Below are 18,618 nucleotides of genomic sequence, written 5' to 3' on the forward strand. Positions count from 1 at the left end.
CAGAAAAGGCTAGGGAACCTGACTAATTTGTGAAAAATTATTCTCAAGCTAACCAATTCAAATTATTTGCTCCTAGACTTCCCGTTTGGTTCCAAAAGGTCATACGTGGTTTTAAGAAGTCCTTCCTTCTCTCAAAGCAACCCCACCTCTTGCTCTTTATATTTTAAGAACTGATACAAACTTTTATTTTATTTTTTTAGAGGGTTTTTTTTTTTTTAAAGATTTTATTTATTTATTTGACAGAGAGATCACAAGTAGGCCGGAGGCGGGCAGAGAGACGGGGGGAAGCAGGCTCCCTGCTGAGCAGAGAGCCCAATGCAGGGCTCGATCCCAGGACCCTGAGATCATGACCTTAGCCCAAGGCAGAGACTTTAAACCACTGAGCCACCCAGGAGCCCCTGATGGAAACTTTTAATCTACCACAACACTAAAATCGAGTCATAAACTGTAGGAACCAGCAAACACTCTTTACGTCTCCAGACTAGTATTCTCAGTAGGAACCATCACTTTCCTATCGTGCTACCATCAATTAAAAAAAGGTATAGAGATCACCAATTAAGAAGAGTTGATACCTCAGTCACCCCATTAGGAATGGAAACATAATACAGAGAATCCAGCTTGTCTTGACTTCCTGCACAGGGACTACTCTGTTGCCTACAGTTTTTCCTCTTTCTTTTTTTTTTTAAGATTTTATTTTATTTATTTTTTTTTTTTTAAAGATTTATTTATTTATTTGACAGAGAGAAATCACAAGTAGATGGAGAGGCAGGCAGAGAGAGAGAGACAGGGAAGCAGGCTCCCCGCTGAGCAGAGAGCCCAATGCGGGACTCGATCCCAGGACCCTGAGATCATGACCTGAGCCGAAGGCAGTGGCTTAACCCACTGAGCCACCCAGGCGCCCCTAAGATTTTATTTTAAAGTAATCTCTATACCCCACTTGGGGCTCAAATGTACAATTCTGAGAGGAAGAGCTGCATGCTCCACTGACTTAGCCAGATGCCCCGCTATTTCTCGAATGTTCCCAAATATATTACCATATCCCAAAGACAGATGAAGATTCAATTACCCATCCATTTCAGCAAGAAGCTGATTTATAGTCTGCCTTGAATATGGATGCATTGGAGACTCAATTCGCTTCCCACCAACAGAATCTAATTCATCAATAAATATAACACAGGGAGCATTTGCTTTTGCTTCCCCTAGGAAAAGAGAAAAGATACAAGTAAGTTTAATGAAATCAATGTTTTTTGAACAAAATCATGTAAGTATTAAAAACCTGTAAGACTGTCAAAGGCAACAAAAGACATTCATTAAGGAGAAAGTACATAAAATGATATCTCTTTCTTTCTTTTAAAACTGATTTAAGAACGGTAGCCTCAGGGAAAAAAATGTACCATACAAAATGATATATAATAAAAACAACTGAGTATTCATTCTTTTAACTGTATAAGCCACAATCAGATGTGAGGCTAACTATTCCTTAATTACATACTACTGAATTAATGAATAAGATAAAAAGGACAACAACAGAAAACCCAGCTTTTCAACAGGCCCCAACCTCACCTAACACTTCTAGCTCCTCTATTGGGGGTAGGTACAGTTCTGTTTTAGATGACACATTAAATTACCTAAAACCAAAACCCCACAATGGTGAGGTCAGCTATCACTCATAATTGAATAGGAAATAAAGGGTAAGAATCCCTTTTCCCCTAAAATTAACAAAATTTTGTATTGTATGAAAGATACTTTAAAACATACTAAATAGATTTCTGATACGGCTGGCTCCCACACCCACAAACATTTCATCAAATTCTGATCCAGAAGCATAATAAAAAGGAACATCAGCCTCTCCAGCCACAGCTCGAGCAAGAAGTGTCTTTCCTGTCCCTGGTGGTCCAACTAAAAGTATTCCTAAAAGAGAAAACAAATTCACTGATTCAACTTAAAAAATAAAAATAAAACCTGATGTGAGCCTATGAAACAAATAGCTATTAATTAATGTATACATAGTTTTGAGGTTGAAAGCACATGACTATTATTTTGAAACAAAGCAAAACATGTCTCTGGTTATGATTCACTTCAGAACTTCTTCAAAACTAATTTCCCTCTACCATTCATAACTTGAGAGAATGTAACATAATAAACTTGTCATTAAACAAGTAAGATAAAATTCACATAAACACAGATTAAAAGGTTAAGCAACCAAATGTGACACATGACCCCTTGACTTCACGTTCTTCCATAAAAAACATATTTAAGAAACTCTGATGAAAATTTGATTTGGACATCTGATGAAAATTTGAAAAAATTCCAGAGTACAAGATATTAAGGAAATAGTATTTAATTTTATTTGGTAGGATAAATTATTCTCTTTAGGATAATGTCCTTAGTCTTAGGTGACACAAAACAAAGTATGCAGAGGTAAAGTAGTTCATTTCTACACCTTTGTAACTTTTCCTATGTTCAAAAATTTTCTTAACAGCAGTACGTTTTTCATAAGCTGGAATAACCGATTTCTCTGGTCTCCACGACTTTTCATTTTTCATTTAAAAAGGCAAGAAAAAACCCTGTATTACTGCTATATTTTAACATAAAAAACCCTTTTTAAAGGAAAGTTGTTGAAAAATACCCTTAAGACTACCCTTGTATTGCCATGTTGTCATTCTTAACTGGTTTAAATGGTAGAATATATTATTGTAACTGAGAATTTTCCCACAATTTTATAAAATATCCCTTGTGATTAGAAATAAAAGTGTTTAACTATTCTACGACTTTAAACTTTTAACTTTCTGATGTTATGGCACTGATTTTAATAAATGAATCCTAATTTAGCAGAGATTTATACCAACACTTTTATACATTGCTGAACATTGTCGGTAGAGATAGTGGGCGGTTTAGAAACAAACCTTAAATATGAGTGCCACCTTTAACTTACCAAATCCATTTCTAGAATTAGAATCCAGAATAATGACTAAATAAATGAGTTAACCTAGAATTTATTCTAAAGAGATAATTAAGGATGTAGGCAAAGCCTTGAGATAATAAGATGATTACCACAGTGCTGATTTTATTATTTTAATTAAAAATGTCTGAGTATAGTTGACACACAGTTACATTAGTTTCAGGTGTACAACATAGTGATTTGACAAGTTTAATTATGCTGTGCTCACAAGTGTAGCTACCCTCTGACACCATATAACACTATTACAGTATCACTGACGGTATTTCCTATGCCTTTTACTCCTCTGACTTACTCATTTGACAACTGAAAGCATGTTTCTGTTTCCTCTTCATACATTTTGCCCAGCCCTCACACTGCTAATTTTAACCACAAAACACTGGAAACTGCAAAACACTGGAAACCGTAAAAGTTTAATGTAAGTGATTACAGTATAGCATGATCACATAGTCCAAACACCACAAAGTCATTACAATCTTGTACCCAATTCCAGCATATGGTTTTCCCTCACACCAACAAATAATTCTCCAACACCAGTCAGGCACCCTAACATTCCAATCAATTCTGATGCTACCCACCTGGAGATAGCATCAAATATAGTAAGTTAAGGACTTCATTCCAAAAGACTGAAGAACACATACTTATTTGTGGAAAGTTCCGGCCCTCTTATCACATGGTCGATTCTCCTGGCAACCAGCTGCTAACCTTAGGTGTGCTCTAAAAGTCGTCTCATTAATGGAAGAGATATCTATTGCTGTCATCAGTATAACACTACAAGCAATGGGACTAAGACTAAATATGTATTTCTACATAAATACATAAATCACAACAGTCATTAAGAGAGAAAACGTCAAAGACAAACAGGACTATTCCACAAATTAATATGTTTTAAGGTCATGAAAGATCCACACCCACTCCCATAAGAGAGTGAGGAGGGGAGCCTGGGTGGCTGAATCAGTTAAACATGAGACTTCGGCTCACCTCATGATAGGGTCGTGAGACTGATCCCAGCGTGGGGCTCTACACTCAGTGCACAGTTTGCTTCAGAGTCTCTCCCTCTGCCCTCCCCCTGACCGGCTCCTGCACTTGCACGTATGCTCACTCTCTCTCTCTCAAATAAATAAATAAGTAAATAAATGAATAGGCTAAACAACTTTTTCAGATTGAAGAAAAATCAAGGGGTGCCTGGGTGGCCCAGGCAGTTAGGCAGCAACTCTTGATGCTGATTCAGGTCATCATCCGTCCGATTGAAGATTCTCATTCTCTCTCTCCCTCTGCCCCTCCCCACTGCCTGCTCTCCCTCTATCTCCCTCTCTAAAATAGTTTTTTCAAAAAGATTAAAGAAAAATCTAAATGTGTAAACCTGGATTGAGTCTTAAACCTGGATTTGGGGTGGGGGACAGGAGGACCTCACTACAAAAGGTATTAATAAGAGAAATGCAGAAATTTGAATATAACTAAATTTCATAATTAGTTCTGGAACCGTGTGAAATTTTCTGATTTTAATAACTATACTGGAGTTATGTAATAGAATATTCTTATACTTTAGGAGATACATAACAAGGTATTTGGGATTAAAGGAGCATGATATCTACGATTTACTCTTAAACAGTTTAAAAATACATTTATTTAAGAAAGTGAGCAAATGAGACAAAGTCCTAAAAAACTACTGAGTTTGGTTAAGAGTACAGAGAGTTCTCTGCACTATTCTCACAATTTAAAATCTGAAATTGTAATAAAATTCAAAATCCTCCTCCTCTCAAAAACAGGTTATACAATGCTATGTTCAGAATGAAGACTTATTTGTAAAATAGCCATGAAGAACTAAACTTTAAGCTTTTAAGTTGGTAAAAATTAAATTAAAAAAAAAATACTATATTCCATTGCTAATGTCAAGTCATGGATAAAGGGAAGGGACCTTACCTTTTGGAAGTTTACCTCCAAGCACAGTAAATTTTTGTGGATTTTTCAAGAATTCAACAACCTCCTGTAATTCCTGTTTAGCTTCCTCCACCTAAAATGACACAATTTATCAAATTATAAATAATGATTAGATTATCAAGTCCTCCTCTTTGAAAATACTAAATCGAACTGGAAATTAACTAGAAGATTCCCTTACAAATGCATACACAAAAGGGTTTTCAGGGGCGCCTGGGTGGCTCAGTGGGTTAAAGCCTCTGCCTTCGGCTCGGGTCATGATCCCAGCCAGGGTCCTGGGATCAAGTCCCGAGTTAGGCTCTCTGCTCGGCAGGGAGCCTGCTTCTCCGTCTCTCTCTCTCTGCCTGCCTCTCTGCCTACTTTGATCTCTGTCTGTCAAATAAATAAAATCTTTAAAAAAAAAATTTTTGTTGGCGAAACAGTGTTTCCCCAGTTAACAAGGACTTACATTCACAACTCCAGTTACATGGGTCAGCAGCATTTGACATAAACAGAAAGACTCATAAGTTTCAAATCCAGAACTTTTGACTTGGTTTATAAGCTTCAGGGCAAATTATGTGGGCTTAATATATATCAATGAAAAGGGAGTCTGTGTGTTTAAGTTATAACATTACTCTGTGATTAACTATTAGATTATTTTCATTATAAAGAATTACGACTAGATCGTAAAATGACTTAGTTCCTTAAAATGTCAAAGGATGGAGACTGTAATTAAGCTAAAATTAAGCTATAGTGTACGGATATTGTTTTGCAAATGGTTGTAGCAAAAAAAAAAAAAAAAAGTTTAAACGATTTAATCCCGGGGTACCTGGGTGGCTTATTCATTAAGCGTCTGCCCTCAGCTCAGGTCATGATCCCAGCATCTCGGGATCAAGCCCCACATGGGGCTGAGCAGGAAGCCTGCTTCTCCCTCTTGCACCCCCCCTGCTTGTGTTTACTCTCTCGCTGTGTATCTCTTTCTAATAAATAGGATCTTAAAAAAAAAAAAAAGATTTAATACCCCCAATACAGAAATCATGTAGAATTAAGATCTCTCGCAAGAATAAAGCCCAAATTGGTCAACAAAGATGGCATGCAGAGTATTAGCTCAACTTTAAAAACTCTGATTTAAGATTAAGGAAGCTGCCTGTCAGGGCTGTCCAGGTGGCTCAGTCAGTTAAGCGTCTGCCTTTGGCCCAGGTCATGATTTCAGGATCCCAGGACTGACTCCCACATCTGGCTCCTGCTCGGTGGGGAGGTCTGCTCCTCTCCAGCTTAGTTGTCTTTTGCTCACTTTCTCTCAAATAAATAAAATCTTAAAAGGAAAAAAAAGCTGCCTATCAGAAATTAGTTAGCATACAATAAGAAGTAACAAATACAAATATCTAGAGCCAAATGGTATCAAAGATGAGTGCAGAAGACCAGATATTAAATAATAGTGGTGGCAGTATGCTGAACTGGAAAGCAAAGACCCTTAAGAGAGGAGAACCCACCTTGACTGGCTCTACCACGGAATATAGACCTTGTGTTCCAAACTTAAATTTTTCAAGGAAAACAAAACAAAACAAAACCAGACATCATTAAAAATGTTAGCTATCAATTTAAATTAAAAGCACATTTATGTGTGTACTTTCATGTTTTTAAATGACACTGGTGTAATAATAGGTTTGCAGCCAATTTGCAACACTATATTAGACAACTTTAAATAGTTCTCAGTGGGGGAAAAAAGAACTCAAGTACATCGGTCACGGTTAAAAAGAAACTACCTGACAAGAAGTGTACTAAAACATGAAACATCTCTGGGCTGAAGGGCATTGTGAAAACTCAGAATTAAACTCATGACTCTCTTAGATTCCTAGATCATTTTCTAGGACTTTCTCTAGGAAGTATACAATCAAAGAGTAAATGAGTTTTTTAATTAAGCTTAGAATGGTCTTCGAAAGACACTGATTAAATTATTAAAACTTAATAAAATGTAAAGTTAACATTTTTAAGTAAAGCTCTGTCCACCCCTAAGGAGAAATACATACATATGTTCACCAAGAAACATAAAAAATATTCACAAGACCACCCTTTAGGCCAAAACTAGAAACAACCCAATGTCTACCTAATGGAGAATACACACTACTGTGATTCACAGAATACTATGCAATGGAGATGAATGAAGTAAAGCTTCATGTAAAAACATGGATGGATCTCATAAACATGATGTTGAATGAAAGAAGCCATATACACTACATGTATTATGTTTATGTAAAGTTCAAACACAGGCCAATTAATGTGTGTTATGAGACAGAACAACGATACTCTTGCAGTAGGAAGAAAGGAACACTAGGAAGTTTCTGGTAATATTTTATTTCTTGAGCTGGGTGCCAATAATATACTGAGTTCACTGTGTGAAAACTTACTAAGGTACAGATTTGTGATTTGTACAGTTCTGTGTAAATGCTAAGCTTCAAAATTTATGTTTATAAGAGATCTGGGGGGCGTCTGGGTGGCTCAGTCAGTAAAGCGGCTACCTTCAGCTCAGGTCACGACCTCAGGATCCTGGGATCAAGCCCTACATCAGGCTCTCTGCTCAGCAGGGAGCCTGCTGCTCCCTCTCCCTCTGCTTGTACTCTCTCGCACACTCTCTCTCAAATAAATAAATAAATAAAATCTTGGGGCACCTAAGTGGCTCAGTGGGTTAAAACCTCTGCCTTCAGCTTGGGTCATGATCCCGGGGTCCTGGGATCGAGCCCTGCATTGGGCTCTCTGCTCAGCAGGGAGCCTGCTTCCTCCTCTCTCTCTGCTTGCCTGTGATCTCTGTCAAATAAATAAATAAAATCTTAAAAAAAGGTAACGTCCTCTCCAAAATATAGAAAAAAAATTACATATATAAAAAGATACCTGGCCCTTTATCTATTAAAATACATTTTTTAAATATTCAAAGATATCCATATACTAACAGAAGGCCAAAGACCTCTGGTCAAGGTAAAAACTAAACTTATACTTCCTCTGCCCAAACTTTGTGTCAAGAAAATTCCCAACTGAGGTATATAAAATCTATACAGAAGAATATAGTTTAGGGATCAAGGCAATAAATGAAGGTATAAATGCCCTTATTAGTATTTTTATGGCAACTATATATAAAATTACTCCTCTATAACCAGAAATTCTAGGTAAGGAAATGAAATTCCTATACTAGCTCTTTAAGAGTCTATAAAACTGATCACAGGTACCACCTACTGATCCACCTATTTTGGTAAATGTTATAAATTACATTGTTCTATATAAATTTAGATTCTATAGCGATGATAGCAATATAAAATTTAAACAGTAATTATAATGTTTGTTTAGATTAGCACAGAAAACTGTGATAATCTATAAACTTTGTGATGCGCCCTTTCTAGTATTATCAATACATCTTCTTTAGCTTCACAATCAGAATTGGACTCATTCCAAAAGAAGTGTAGTCTATTGAGTACTGAAGTATATACACTGCAGGGAGAAAGGAAGAACGCCTCACTGACCATAATCTCAGCACAGGTTCAATGGAGAGCAGGCTGACTGCGCATCTTAAAATGGGCAGGGCCCTCTGCACTCATCAGTTTTCAAATACTCACCGCACCAACCTCTTCCTCAATTATTCTCTTTTCGCAATTCCAACACGGTTCACAGCTTTTTAAATTGCCAATGGAAGGGAAGGACTACTTGGTATAAAATTATCATAGTGACTCCTGATACTTTATTCCCTAATAGTTGAGGTTGTGGAAAATATTTATGCATAGATAGGGAACAGAATGTGGAAAGAGTAGGTGCTCTCATTCTGCTCCATATTAAAGTGGACTTTTGACTGGTCAAACAAGTCAGGCACATTAATTCTCAGGATCTTTGCGCGCTCTCTCTTCCTCTGGCTAGAAGTGTCCTTTGCTCAAATTCATACATGGTTTAGGCATAGCTGGCTGGCTCATTCAGTAGAGCATGTGATTCCTGATCTCAGGGTTTAGTCTGAGCCCCATGTTGGGTGTAAAGATTACTTAAAAATAAAATCCTAAAAAAAATTACATGCATGGAGGCGCCTGGGTGGCTCAGTGTGTTAAGCCACTGCCTTTGGCTCAGGTCATGATCTCAGGGTCCTGGGATCGAGCCCTATGTCGGGCTCTCTACTCAGCGGGGAGTCTGCATCCCCCCCTCTGTCTCTGGCTGCCTCTCTGTCTGCTTGTGATCTTTCTCTGTCAAATAAATAAATAAAATCTTTAAAAAAAAATAATTACATGCATGGTTTACTCCATCACCTTCAAATCTTCACTCAAATGTCACCTTCTCAGTCAATGAGACACTGAATATCCCCATTTAAAACTGTGATCTTTCCCTCAAAACTCCCAATCTTCCTCACGCCGCTCCATATTTTTCCCATAAGACTTCATCACATTTGAACATACATATTATTTCCTTATATGAAATATCATGGTTTAGTTTCTGTTAGAAATGACAGCAGAGATTTATTTCTTCTGTCCCAATACCTAAAAGAGGGCTGGAGAATACGCAGTGAAGCTAAAACTTCCAAGGTTCTAATCACGGCTTCATTTTTTTTTTTTTTTTTTTTTTTTAATATTTTATTTATTTATTTGACAGAGAGAGATCACAAGCAGGCAGAGAGACAGGCAGAGGGAGAGGAGGAAGCAGGCTCCCTGCCGAGCAGAGAGCCCGATGCGGGACTCGATCCCAGGACTCTGAGATCATGACCTGAGCCGAAGGCAGCGGCTTAACCCACTGAGCCACCCAGGCGCCCCACGGCTTCATTTTTTTTTCTAGGGTCCAGCCCCACCCAGGAGCCCACCAGAGTGGCCTCATACAAATGACAGTGCCATCGCCCAGGAAATTCCTGGGGATTTAGAAGCCCTGTGTCAGACATCAGCATCAAAGACCAAACTGCAGAAGCAAAGATGCACTTAGTACTCTTGTCATTTAGGGAATTACAAGAGTTTTAGTGTCTAGTACTGGAGGTAGAGATCAAAATATATATATTTTCTATTTTATACCTTTAAAATCAAATATTGGCCTTATATAATTAGATAATACTTGAAGACTGCAGGGTAAACTTTTAACTTACTCCTTTAACATGTTCAAAGGTGACATTTTTCATCTGGACGGGATCTACTGCAGAGTCAAGCCCCGTTGTTGTCCGGAAGCGGACTAAGGAGAAAAAAAATAATTGTTTATATATTTGATGGTTTCACATAAAATTTCAACCACCATATTATTCAGACGTAGGAAAGTACAGAAAATTATATCTAAGTTTACATATGTTAATTCATAATGAAGTAAAAAACTACATCTTCCAGATTTCTAGATCATGTTCAAGGAATAAATGACTTACATTAAAATGACATTTTTTTTTTTTTTAAGATTTATTTATTTGACAGAGAGAGACACAGCGAAAGAAAGAACACAAGCAGGGGGAATGGAAGAAGAGAAACAGGCTTCCCGCCGAGCACGGCATCTGATACTGGCTCAATCCCAGGACTCTGGGATCATGACCAAACCCAAAGGCAGACGCTTGGCGACTGAGCCACCCAGACGGCCCTAAAATGACATCTTTACACCTTCCAATTAATATGAAAAATTATAGGGGCACCTGGGTGGCTCAGTTGGTTAAAATGAAAAATTATTTCCCTCTTCTATAATATCTACCAAGAGAAATTTATTTATTTACTTATTTATCTGACACAGAGAGAGAGATCACAAGTAAGGCAGAGAGGCAGGCAGAGAGAGAGGAGGAAGCAGGTTCCCTGCTGACCAGAGAGCCTGATGTGGGACTCCATCCCAGGACCCTGGGATCATGACCTGAGCTGAAGGCAGAGACTTTAACCCACTGAGCCACCCAGGCGCCCCTAATAAGAGAAATTTAAACCAGTCATTCTCAAACTCAACTCTGCATAAAAATCACTTCAGAAATGTATTAATGCAAGCTCCCAGGCCATGGCCCAGAACTTCTGGTTTGTAGATTTAGAAAAAGGCCCAGGACAGTTTATATTTTTAACAATCACCCTCCATTATCCTGATACAACTAGTCAGGGATGCACACCATGAGATACACTGCCTTAAATCTAGCATAAAAACTGGCACTAGCATTTTTTTTAAAAAAGGGTAAACCTTAAAAAAAAGATTATTTCACTTTTCATGCGGCCTCCTCCTCTAGCGACTGTTATTACTTGCCCTCAGATGATATATATCAGTAATGACATCATTAAGAATGACAGCGAAAGCTTGCAAAGACAGTAAAATTCTTCAGATCAACTACAGGGAACTATTACAAAACTTTCTTAAAACCTCTTCCTTTTGGTTAAACTTCCCTACTGAACAGATGTAAGTGAGTAAACAGAGCAATTTCTAATTTCCTCAGAAAAAGACAAAAATATTATCTTTAAGACAGAAATTTAGATGCAAAAAAAAAAAAAAGATCAGTAAGCAAAACTAGAGTTTTGTTGAAAACACTTAACATACCAAGAATACAAAAGTTGGCAGAGCAAATGTAATATAGTAACTCTACACTGGACACTAAGTTTTAGCCCACTACATTGTTTATTTAAGGATCTACATAGAGGGACTTAATAAATTATGCAAATTAATTTATAGACAAACCACCTGAACCTTATAAAAACTGCAAGGCACTTCACATTTTGATATATATTTTTGTTTAATATAAGAAATTAAGAAACATAAAATAATAGCCAGAGCTAACCCCAACCCTCCAATATCAATCATATGGTGTCCCTACACTGGTTGTGTTTTGAAAATAAGGAGACAAAAGAAGGTGACTCTAGCTATAAAAAAAGTATTATGGGAGTGCCTGGATGGCTCAGTCGGTTAAGCATCTGCCTTTGGCTCAGGTCATGACCTCAGGGTCCTGAAACTAAGCCCCACATCCAGCTCCCTGCTCAATGGGGAGCGTGCTTCTCCCTGTGTCTGCTGCTCCCCATGATTGCACTCACTCTCTGTCAAATAAATAAAATCTTAAGAAAAAAAAAAAAAAAAGATTATTCCTGGATGTTAAAATCTCATCTAAGGCTTGATGCCACAAAAAACTTAAAATATCTGGGGTAACACACAAGTTCTGAGATGAAGTCCTAATTCAGACAAACTGTTATTCTTTAATTGTTATCAGTTTTTTCTCTCAAGGTAACCAATCATAAAGAACATAGAAAACACGAGGTAAAAACTGAATAGCTGAGAAAGCAACAGGAACTACTTAGGATGGGCATTATTACTTCATTTTAGACTGGTAAACTGAGAACTAGGAGAACTGCTTGAGGCAATTCTTAATTGTATACTAAATTTATGTGTGTGTGTGTGTGTGTATGTGTGTATATATGTATTTTTTTTTTAAGATTTTATTTATTTGAGAGGGGGAGAGAGAAAGCACACAAGTGGGGGACGGTGCAGATGCTTCAATCACAGGACCCTGAGATCATGACCTGAACTGAAGGCAGATGCTTAACCAACTGAGCCACCCGGGAACCCCAAATTTTTATATATTTATGTATTATATATAAATTTTTCATAAATTTACTAGTGTGTCTTTAAAATAGGGGACTACTTCACTTTGTATTGCTATTATAAAATTATTCCACATGTTTTTTAAATTTTATAATTGGACAGGTGTAATTTTCTAGGAGTCTGGAAAACCAACCATTAACAGAAGCTAAGCTAACATTTTTGCTCTAACATAATCCTTAGAACATTAACAAAATATTATTTTCTCAAAATGAAACTTGAAATTCGTACAGTGTCTGAAGGAACTTTTCTTGTAACCCACAAAGCAATGTAAATATAATGAGCCGTGATAATGCAGTTGGCATGTAACCCTAACAGATTAAAACTTTTCTACTTCAATGCAAAAAAACCACCTCAAATTGACCCAATCTCTGAAGTGCTGACTTAGGAAAGAAAGGCCTACACACCAGAACAATAAATGCTGGGGTGCCTGGGTGGCTCAGTGGATTAAGCCTTTGCCTTCAGCTCAAGTCATGGTCTCAGGGTCCTGGGATGGAGCCCCATATCAGGCTCTCTGCTCCGCAGGGAGCCTGCTTTCCCCTCTCTCTCTGCCTCCCTCTCTGCCTACTTGTGATCTCTCTCTCTCTCTGTCAAATAAATAAATAAAATCTTTAAAACACAAAAACAAAACAGAAAATGCTTCTTCTCTCCTGCCTAAGGCAGACTATGAAAAAAAAAAGTTGCGTATTTAAAAGATTAAAAATAAAAGTCAGATAAATAAAAAGAGCCTTTACCAGATAAAAATGGATTTTTTAAGAGTCCATAAATGCCAAACAGCAGCAGAACGAAGAGAATCAGACGAGTTCGTCTCAGAGAATCTGGAGGAGGAAAAGGAAAAAAAAAACTTAAATCAAATAACAACAATGACAAATGACACCTTGATGAAAAGCAAAAATTAGGTTATTGACGGTAATCATATTCCATCAAATGCAATTTTGGAACCTGACATTCTTTTGTATAGTTGCCATGATTTCCTTTCAGCACCCTGTTATCAAAAACCTCATGAAGGCACTCTTGTTTCTGTCCCTGACTCTGGTTCTCATTTGAGAAAAGGGAGAGTGTCAACAGGTATTTCCATTTTGACACAGCTTAAGTTACAAATATAATGGAATATAACCAATGAAAAGGTGCATATGTGTTAGAAAAAGTATGTGTAACCACTTAAAGGTAGGACTATGACTTCCTTTTAGGTATTATTCCCAAATATGGATGGTGTCCAATCAACTTACCATTGGTTTTTTGCGTTAGGGCTTGAGCTTTCAGAAAACCCTCTGCAAAACCAGTTTTAAATGCATCTTGGTGAGCTTCAGGTATATTTTTGGTTTTCATGAGTTTGTCCAAACTCTCAACATCTGATCCCCTGTCCCGCAACAGGAACCCCTAAATCCACAAACAAGGCATCAGTACTGACTTACTATATAGATAACACTGCCCAATAATATAATGATCACTTACAAAAAAAATCCTTTCAAAAATTCTAGAATTTCTAGTTTTTGTTGACTATCAGAAGAATTACACTAAGACTCAAAAATAAATTACTTAATCAATGGCAAGGAAACTAACCCTGGAATTCACACTTCCATCAGTCGATTATGAAAGAAACTCTCTGTAAGAACACTATACTGAAAACAGTAGGTTGCCTGTGGACTCAGGGTTCCAATGGTTTCATGTTCACACTCCTTTATCTCTACTAGAGGAAAAACCTCATTAATTTATTAAATGTTTACTGAGTACCTTTTACAAACTTGGACTTGTGTAAGTTGTGAAAATGTAAAGATAAATAACCAATGATCAGAAAGAATGTCCTCAGTCTACTTGGGAGAGATAAACAAGTAATTAATTTTTTGAAATCATTTTGATATTATGTTAGAAGTTCTAGGTCTGGGAGCACCTGGGTGGCGCAGTCGGTTAAGCATTCGACTTTTGCGTTTAGGTCAGGTCATCATCTCAGAGTCATGGGGTCAAGCAGGCTCTGAGCTCAGCAAGGAGTCTGCTGAAGATTCTTTCCCCTCTCTTTCCCTCCCCCACCTCGCTCCTCATCTGGTCGCATGCATTCTCTCTCTCAAAGAAAGAAGATCTTAAAAAAAAAAAGAGGTTCTAGGTCTGGTGGTAAAATAAATACTACCTCAGAAGTCAAGAGAGGCATCCCAGAGAATAGGATTTCTAAACCACAGAGAAGAGAACACAAAGCGTAAACAATCTGACAGAGCCATGAAATAACAGGCCTTAGAAGTCGGGAATGGCAAGCGATCTTGTATGACAGGACTTTACATGCCAAGAAACAAGCGGAGTAGAGGTTCAGAGGGGGTGCCATATTTAAAGATGAGAACAGAAAAATGGTTGGCAGAGGCCAAATGGATACTACAGCAGGAAACTGACAAGACAATTATTAATAAAAACATTTTAGACAGATGCTGGGTTGGTGGCAATCTGGAGGCCGGACTAAAGGTAACCAGGAGGCTAAGGAGGCTTAGTCAGTTAACCAGCCAACTCGACCTCCACTCAGGTCATGACAGCAAGGTCATGAGATCAAGCCTCACCGCTGTGCTCCATGCTCAGTGAGGCTCCACACTCAGCAGTCTGCCTGAGATTCTCTCTCTTCCTCTCTCTACCCCTCCCACCAGCATGCGTTCCCACGCACACTCTCTCAAATAAATTCTTCAAAAAAAATAAAGGCAAGAGGCTAAATGAATGATTATTAGAGTCCTTTAAGGCAAGAAACTGTTACAGTCTATCTCTGCAGTAGAACTGGGGATGAAAAGAGACAGATCTAAGAAATATTTAAGAGGCTAGATGGATAGGACCTTAGTGATTAATGGATGTGACAGGAGAGAAAAGATGAACAAATCCAAGTTGATTACCAGGTTTCTAGCTTGGGCAGATGCTACTCATTAACACAGAGAACACACAGGTACGTGTGTAGGGACAAAAAACAAAAGGAGATGTCTAACAGGCCAAAGGAGAGACATGACTAGGACACTCACGAGAGTTGGAGGTGTAATGATTACATAGGTTATTAATCCTTCAGAAAATCAACTGACCAGTAAAAGAAATCAGATATTGAATGTTCTCATTTTAATAATTTTTAAAAGACTGCTTTTTCAAACAACAAAATGTCTAATTACCTTCACAAATGATGGTGCTATATGCTGTGACTCTGCCAATCGTTCAGAGGTGGACTGTAAACGTCGAGTTCTTGATTTCAAAGTTTTAAAACCCCGAGACTGTATGAAAACTGAATGGAACAGTATCAGATTTACTCCCCGTTGCAAATGCTTATAAGAAAAATACCTTGGATTCAAAACTGACTCCAAGCCCATCATCCTAAGTTTATTATCTCACTTTTTAACATAGTTCTTCATCTGACACTTCACTAAAGTCATTAAAATGGATTGAATCTACAAAATAATTTATAGCCTCTTGGTAATTTTAAAATGTGAAAAGAAAAAAACACCCACTGATGAATATCAAATAAAAGTCAGTGTCTAATTCCTCAAACCCCAATCTCACTTCCCAGAAGTGCCCACTGTTAATTTCATGACTGGGGTGCCTGGGTGGCTCAGTCGGTTAAGCATCCGACTCTTGATTTCAGCTCAAGTCTTGATCTCAAGGTTTTGAGTTCAAGCTTGCATTGGGCTCCACACTGGGCATAGAGCCTAATTCAAAAAAATGAAAAATAAAAGAATGAAAGCTTTGGAAAATAACTTCATGACTAAACTTCTATGTATTTAAATACATGCTCTTTCTACAAAAATAATACATAATTTTTTGCAGTTATCTTCTTGCACTGAACAATCAATATATCATGGACATTTTTTAGAACAGATCAGACTACATTCAACTTAATGGCTGTTAATATTTTCCCAATTTATCAGATTTGAATATTCAACCACTTTCCTACCATGGACATTAGTTGTTTCCTGTTTTCTTATTGCTAAGAATGCTTCAGTTAAAATTCTTATACATATCACCTTTCAGCACATGTAGACTGAATTCTTAAAAGTGAAATGTGAGGTCTGAATTATTTAACACTAAGAAACTGCCCTCTAAAAGGCTGTTACTGATTTATACACCACCAATGAAAAGGAGTATCCTTTTCTCCACCTCCTTTCCAATCAGATTAATAAAAATTTTTAATTAAAAAAATTTTTTTTAAGATTTTATTTGTCAAAGAGCACAAGCAGGGGGAGTGACAGGCAGAAGGGGAAGCTGGCTCCCCACTGAGCAAAGGAGTGCAATGCGGAGCTCGATCCCAGGACCTTGGGTTCACAACCTGAGCTTAACCAACTGAGCCACCCAGGCATCCCTATAAATTTTTTAATTTGTACAAATCAGATAGACAAAAAGCACTGTCTTGTTTTAATTTGCATTTCAGATTAGAAATGGGGGTAATTTCTGAAAAACTTCCACTTTTATTCAATATTTTCTTTAGTTGTCAACACTCATAACCTTTCCCATTTTCATGTATAAAAAGGATGCATGTTATGTAAACTAACTTTAAGTCACATATATTTGAAATATTTAATGTCTTTGTCTTTTGATACAGCAACTTAAAGGTTAAAATATTCCTATCTTTTAATCTTTAGTGTTTTCTGCACTGTATTGATTAGAGCGCCTCACCCCCAAACTGTGATTTTAAGAGAAGCCCCCCCGGGTGGCTCAGTCAGTTAAGTTGTCCAATTCTTAGTTTTGGCGCAGGTCCTGGTCTCGGGGTTATGGGATCGAGCCCTGCATCAGGCTCCACACTGAGCTTGGGGTCTGCTTGAGATTCTACCTCTCCCTTTCCCTCTGGCCCTCCTCTCTCTCTCTCTCCCTCTCCAAATAAAACAATTAAAAAAAAAATGGGGGCGCCTGGGTGGCTCAGTGGGTTAAAGCCTCTGCTTTCGGCTCGGTTCATGATCCCAGGCTCCTGGGATCGAGCCCCGCATCGGGCTCTTTGCTCAGCGGGGAGCCTGCTTCCTCCCCTCTCTCTCTGTCTGCCTCTCTCCCTACTTGTGATCTCTATCTGTCAAATAAAATAAATAAAATCTTAAAAAAAAAAAAATGGAGTCTACTGACTTTTTTTTTTTTAATTTTTTTTTTAATATTTTATTTATTTATTTGACAGAGAGATCACAAGTAGGCAGAGAGGCAGGCAGAGAGAGAGAGAGGGGAGGAAGCAGGCTCCCTGCTGAGCAGAGAGCCCAATGCGGGACTCGATCCCAGGACCCTGAGATCATGACCTGAGCCGAAGGCAGCGGCCCAACCCACTGAGCCACCCAGGCGCCCTGGAGTCTACTGACTTTTAACTTTGTTCAGACCTTTACCTATTTGGGACTTATTTAAGATTAAACTAAGATTAAATTAAATTAAATTAAATTAAGATTCTCTTATGTCCAAGTTTATTTTTTTATTTTATTTTTTTAAGTAATCTCTGCACCCAACTTGGGGCTTGAACTCACAACCCCAGATCAAGAGACGGATGTTTTACTAAGCCAACCAGGTGCCCCATTTTACTGTCAAGTTTAAAATCAACTTCTTGGTTTTCATAGCAAGTGTTTAGGGTTTTGAACAAGGTTGCAGTGAATTAATAAATCTGGGCATAAATTAAAACTATCATAGTACTGAGTCCTTTCAAAGAGGATTATGGTATTCTCTCATTTTAGTTTACCTAGCTCTTTTATTTTGTTCTGTGAAGTTTCACAGGTGCGCATATATATATACACACACACAAACATATGTATATATATTACATTCAATATAATACTCGAATATTGATACAAATATTCAACATAATGTATATACATGTATGTGTGTACACATATGTATACATATATGTATATACAAGTATGTACACATATATGTGTGTATACACATGCATATATGTATGTACATTATGTTGAATGTTTCTTGTGAGGACAAAGATTAAATGGGTTTGGAAGAAACTATAAATAAAAGCTATTGCTAGAATATAAGAAAGATATTGATTTTTATGCATTTATCTTATGTGATACTAGAGTAGCCTTTCAGTTGATTTTTTAAAGTTTTCTGGAAACATATTACCTGGTAAACAAAGAACAATCATAATTTTGTCCCGAAACTTCTAAACTCCTTTTTAATTATATTGTTTAAAACTTCCAAATTCCTCAACAAAAACAGGCTACTACTATCTTATTTCCTGTATTCCTAAGATCCTAATAGAGTTCCTTAATAAATTTTAAAAC

The 18,618-nt window shown here is 37.4% G+C and overlaps 1 protein-coding gene across 2 annotated transcripts in view; it reads right to left on the minus strand.

The window, feature by feature from the left end:
• Nucleotides 1-18,618, minus strand: part of YME1L1 (YME1 like 1 ATPase) — a 50,866-nt gene that overhangs the window by 10,104 nt on the left and 22,144 nt on the right. For both annotated transcript variants that reach the window (XM_059404123.1, XM_059404122.1), the window contains 7 exons: nucleotides 15,541-15,650; nucleotides 13,645-13,795; nucleotides 13,150-13,233; nucleotides 9,972-10,054; nucleotides 4,883-4,973; nucleotides 1,759-1,911; nucleotides 1,067-1,199 (listed from right to left, as the gene is read on the minus strand). In XM_059404123.1, the coding sequence (XP_059260106.1) occupies nucleotides 1,067-1,199; nucleotides 1,759-1,911; nucleotides 4,883-4,973; nucleotides 9,972-10,054; nucleotides 13,150-13,233; nucleotides 13,645-13,795; nucleotides 15,541-15,650 (805 nt within the window). The remainder of the gene's footprint in view (nucleotides 1-1,066; nucleotides 1,200-1,758; nucleotides 1,912-4,882; nucleotides 4,974-9,971; nucleotides 10,055-13,149; nucleotides 13,234-13,644; nucleotides 13,796-15,540; nucleotides 15,651-18,618) is intronic.

This window comes from Mustela nigripes, chromosome 6 (assembly GCF_022355385.1).
Source record: "Mustela nigripes isolate SB6536 chromosome 6, MUSNIG.SB6536, whole genome shotgun sequence".
In the NCBI taxonomy this organism is placed as follows: Eukaryota; Metazoa; Chordata; class Mammalia; order Carnivora; family Mustelidae; genus Mustela; species Mustela nigripes.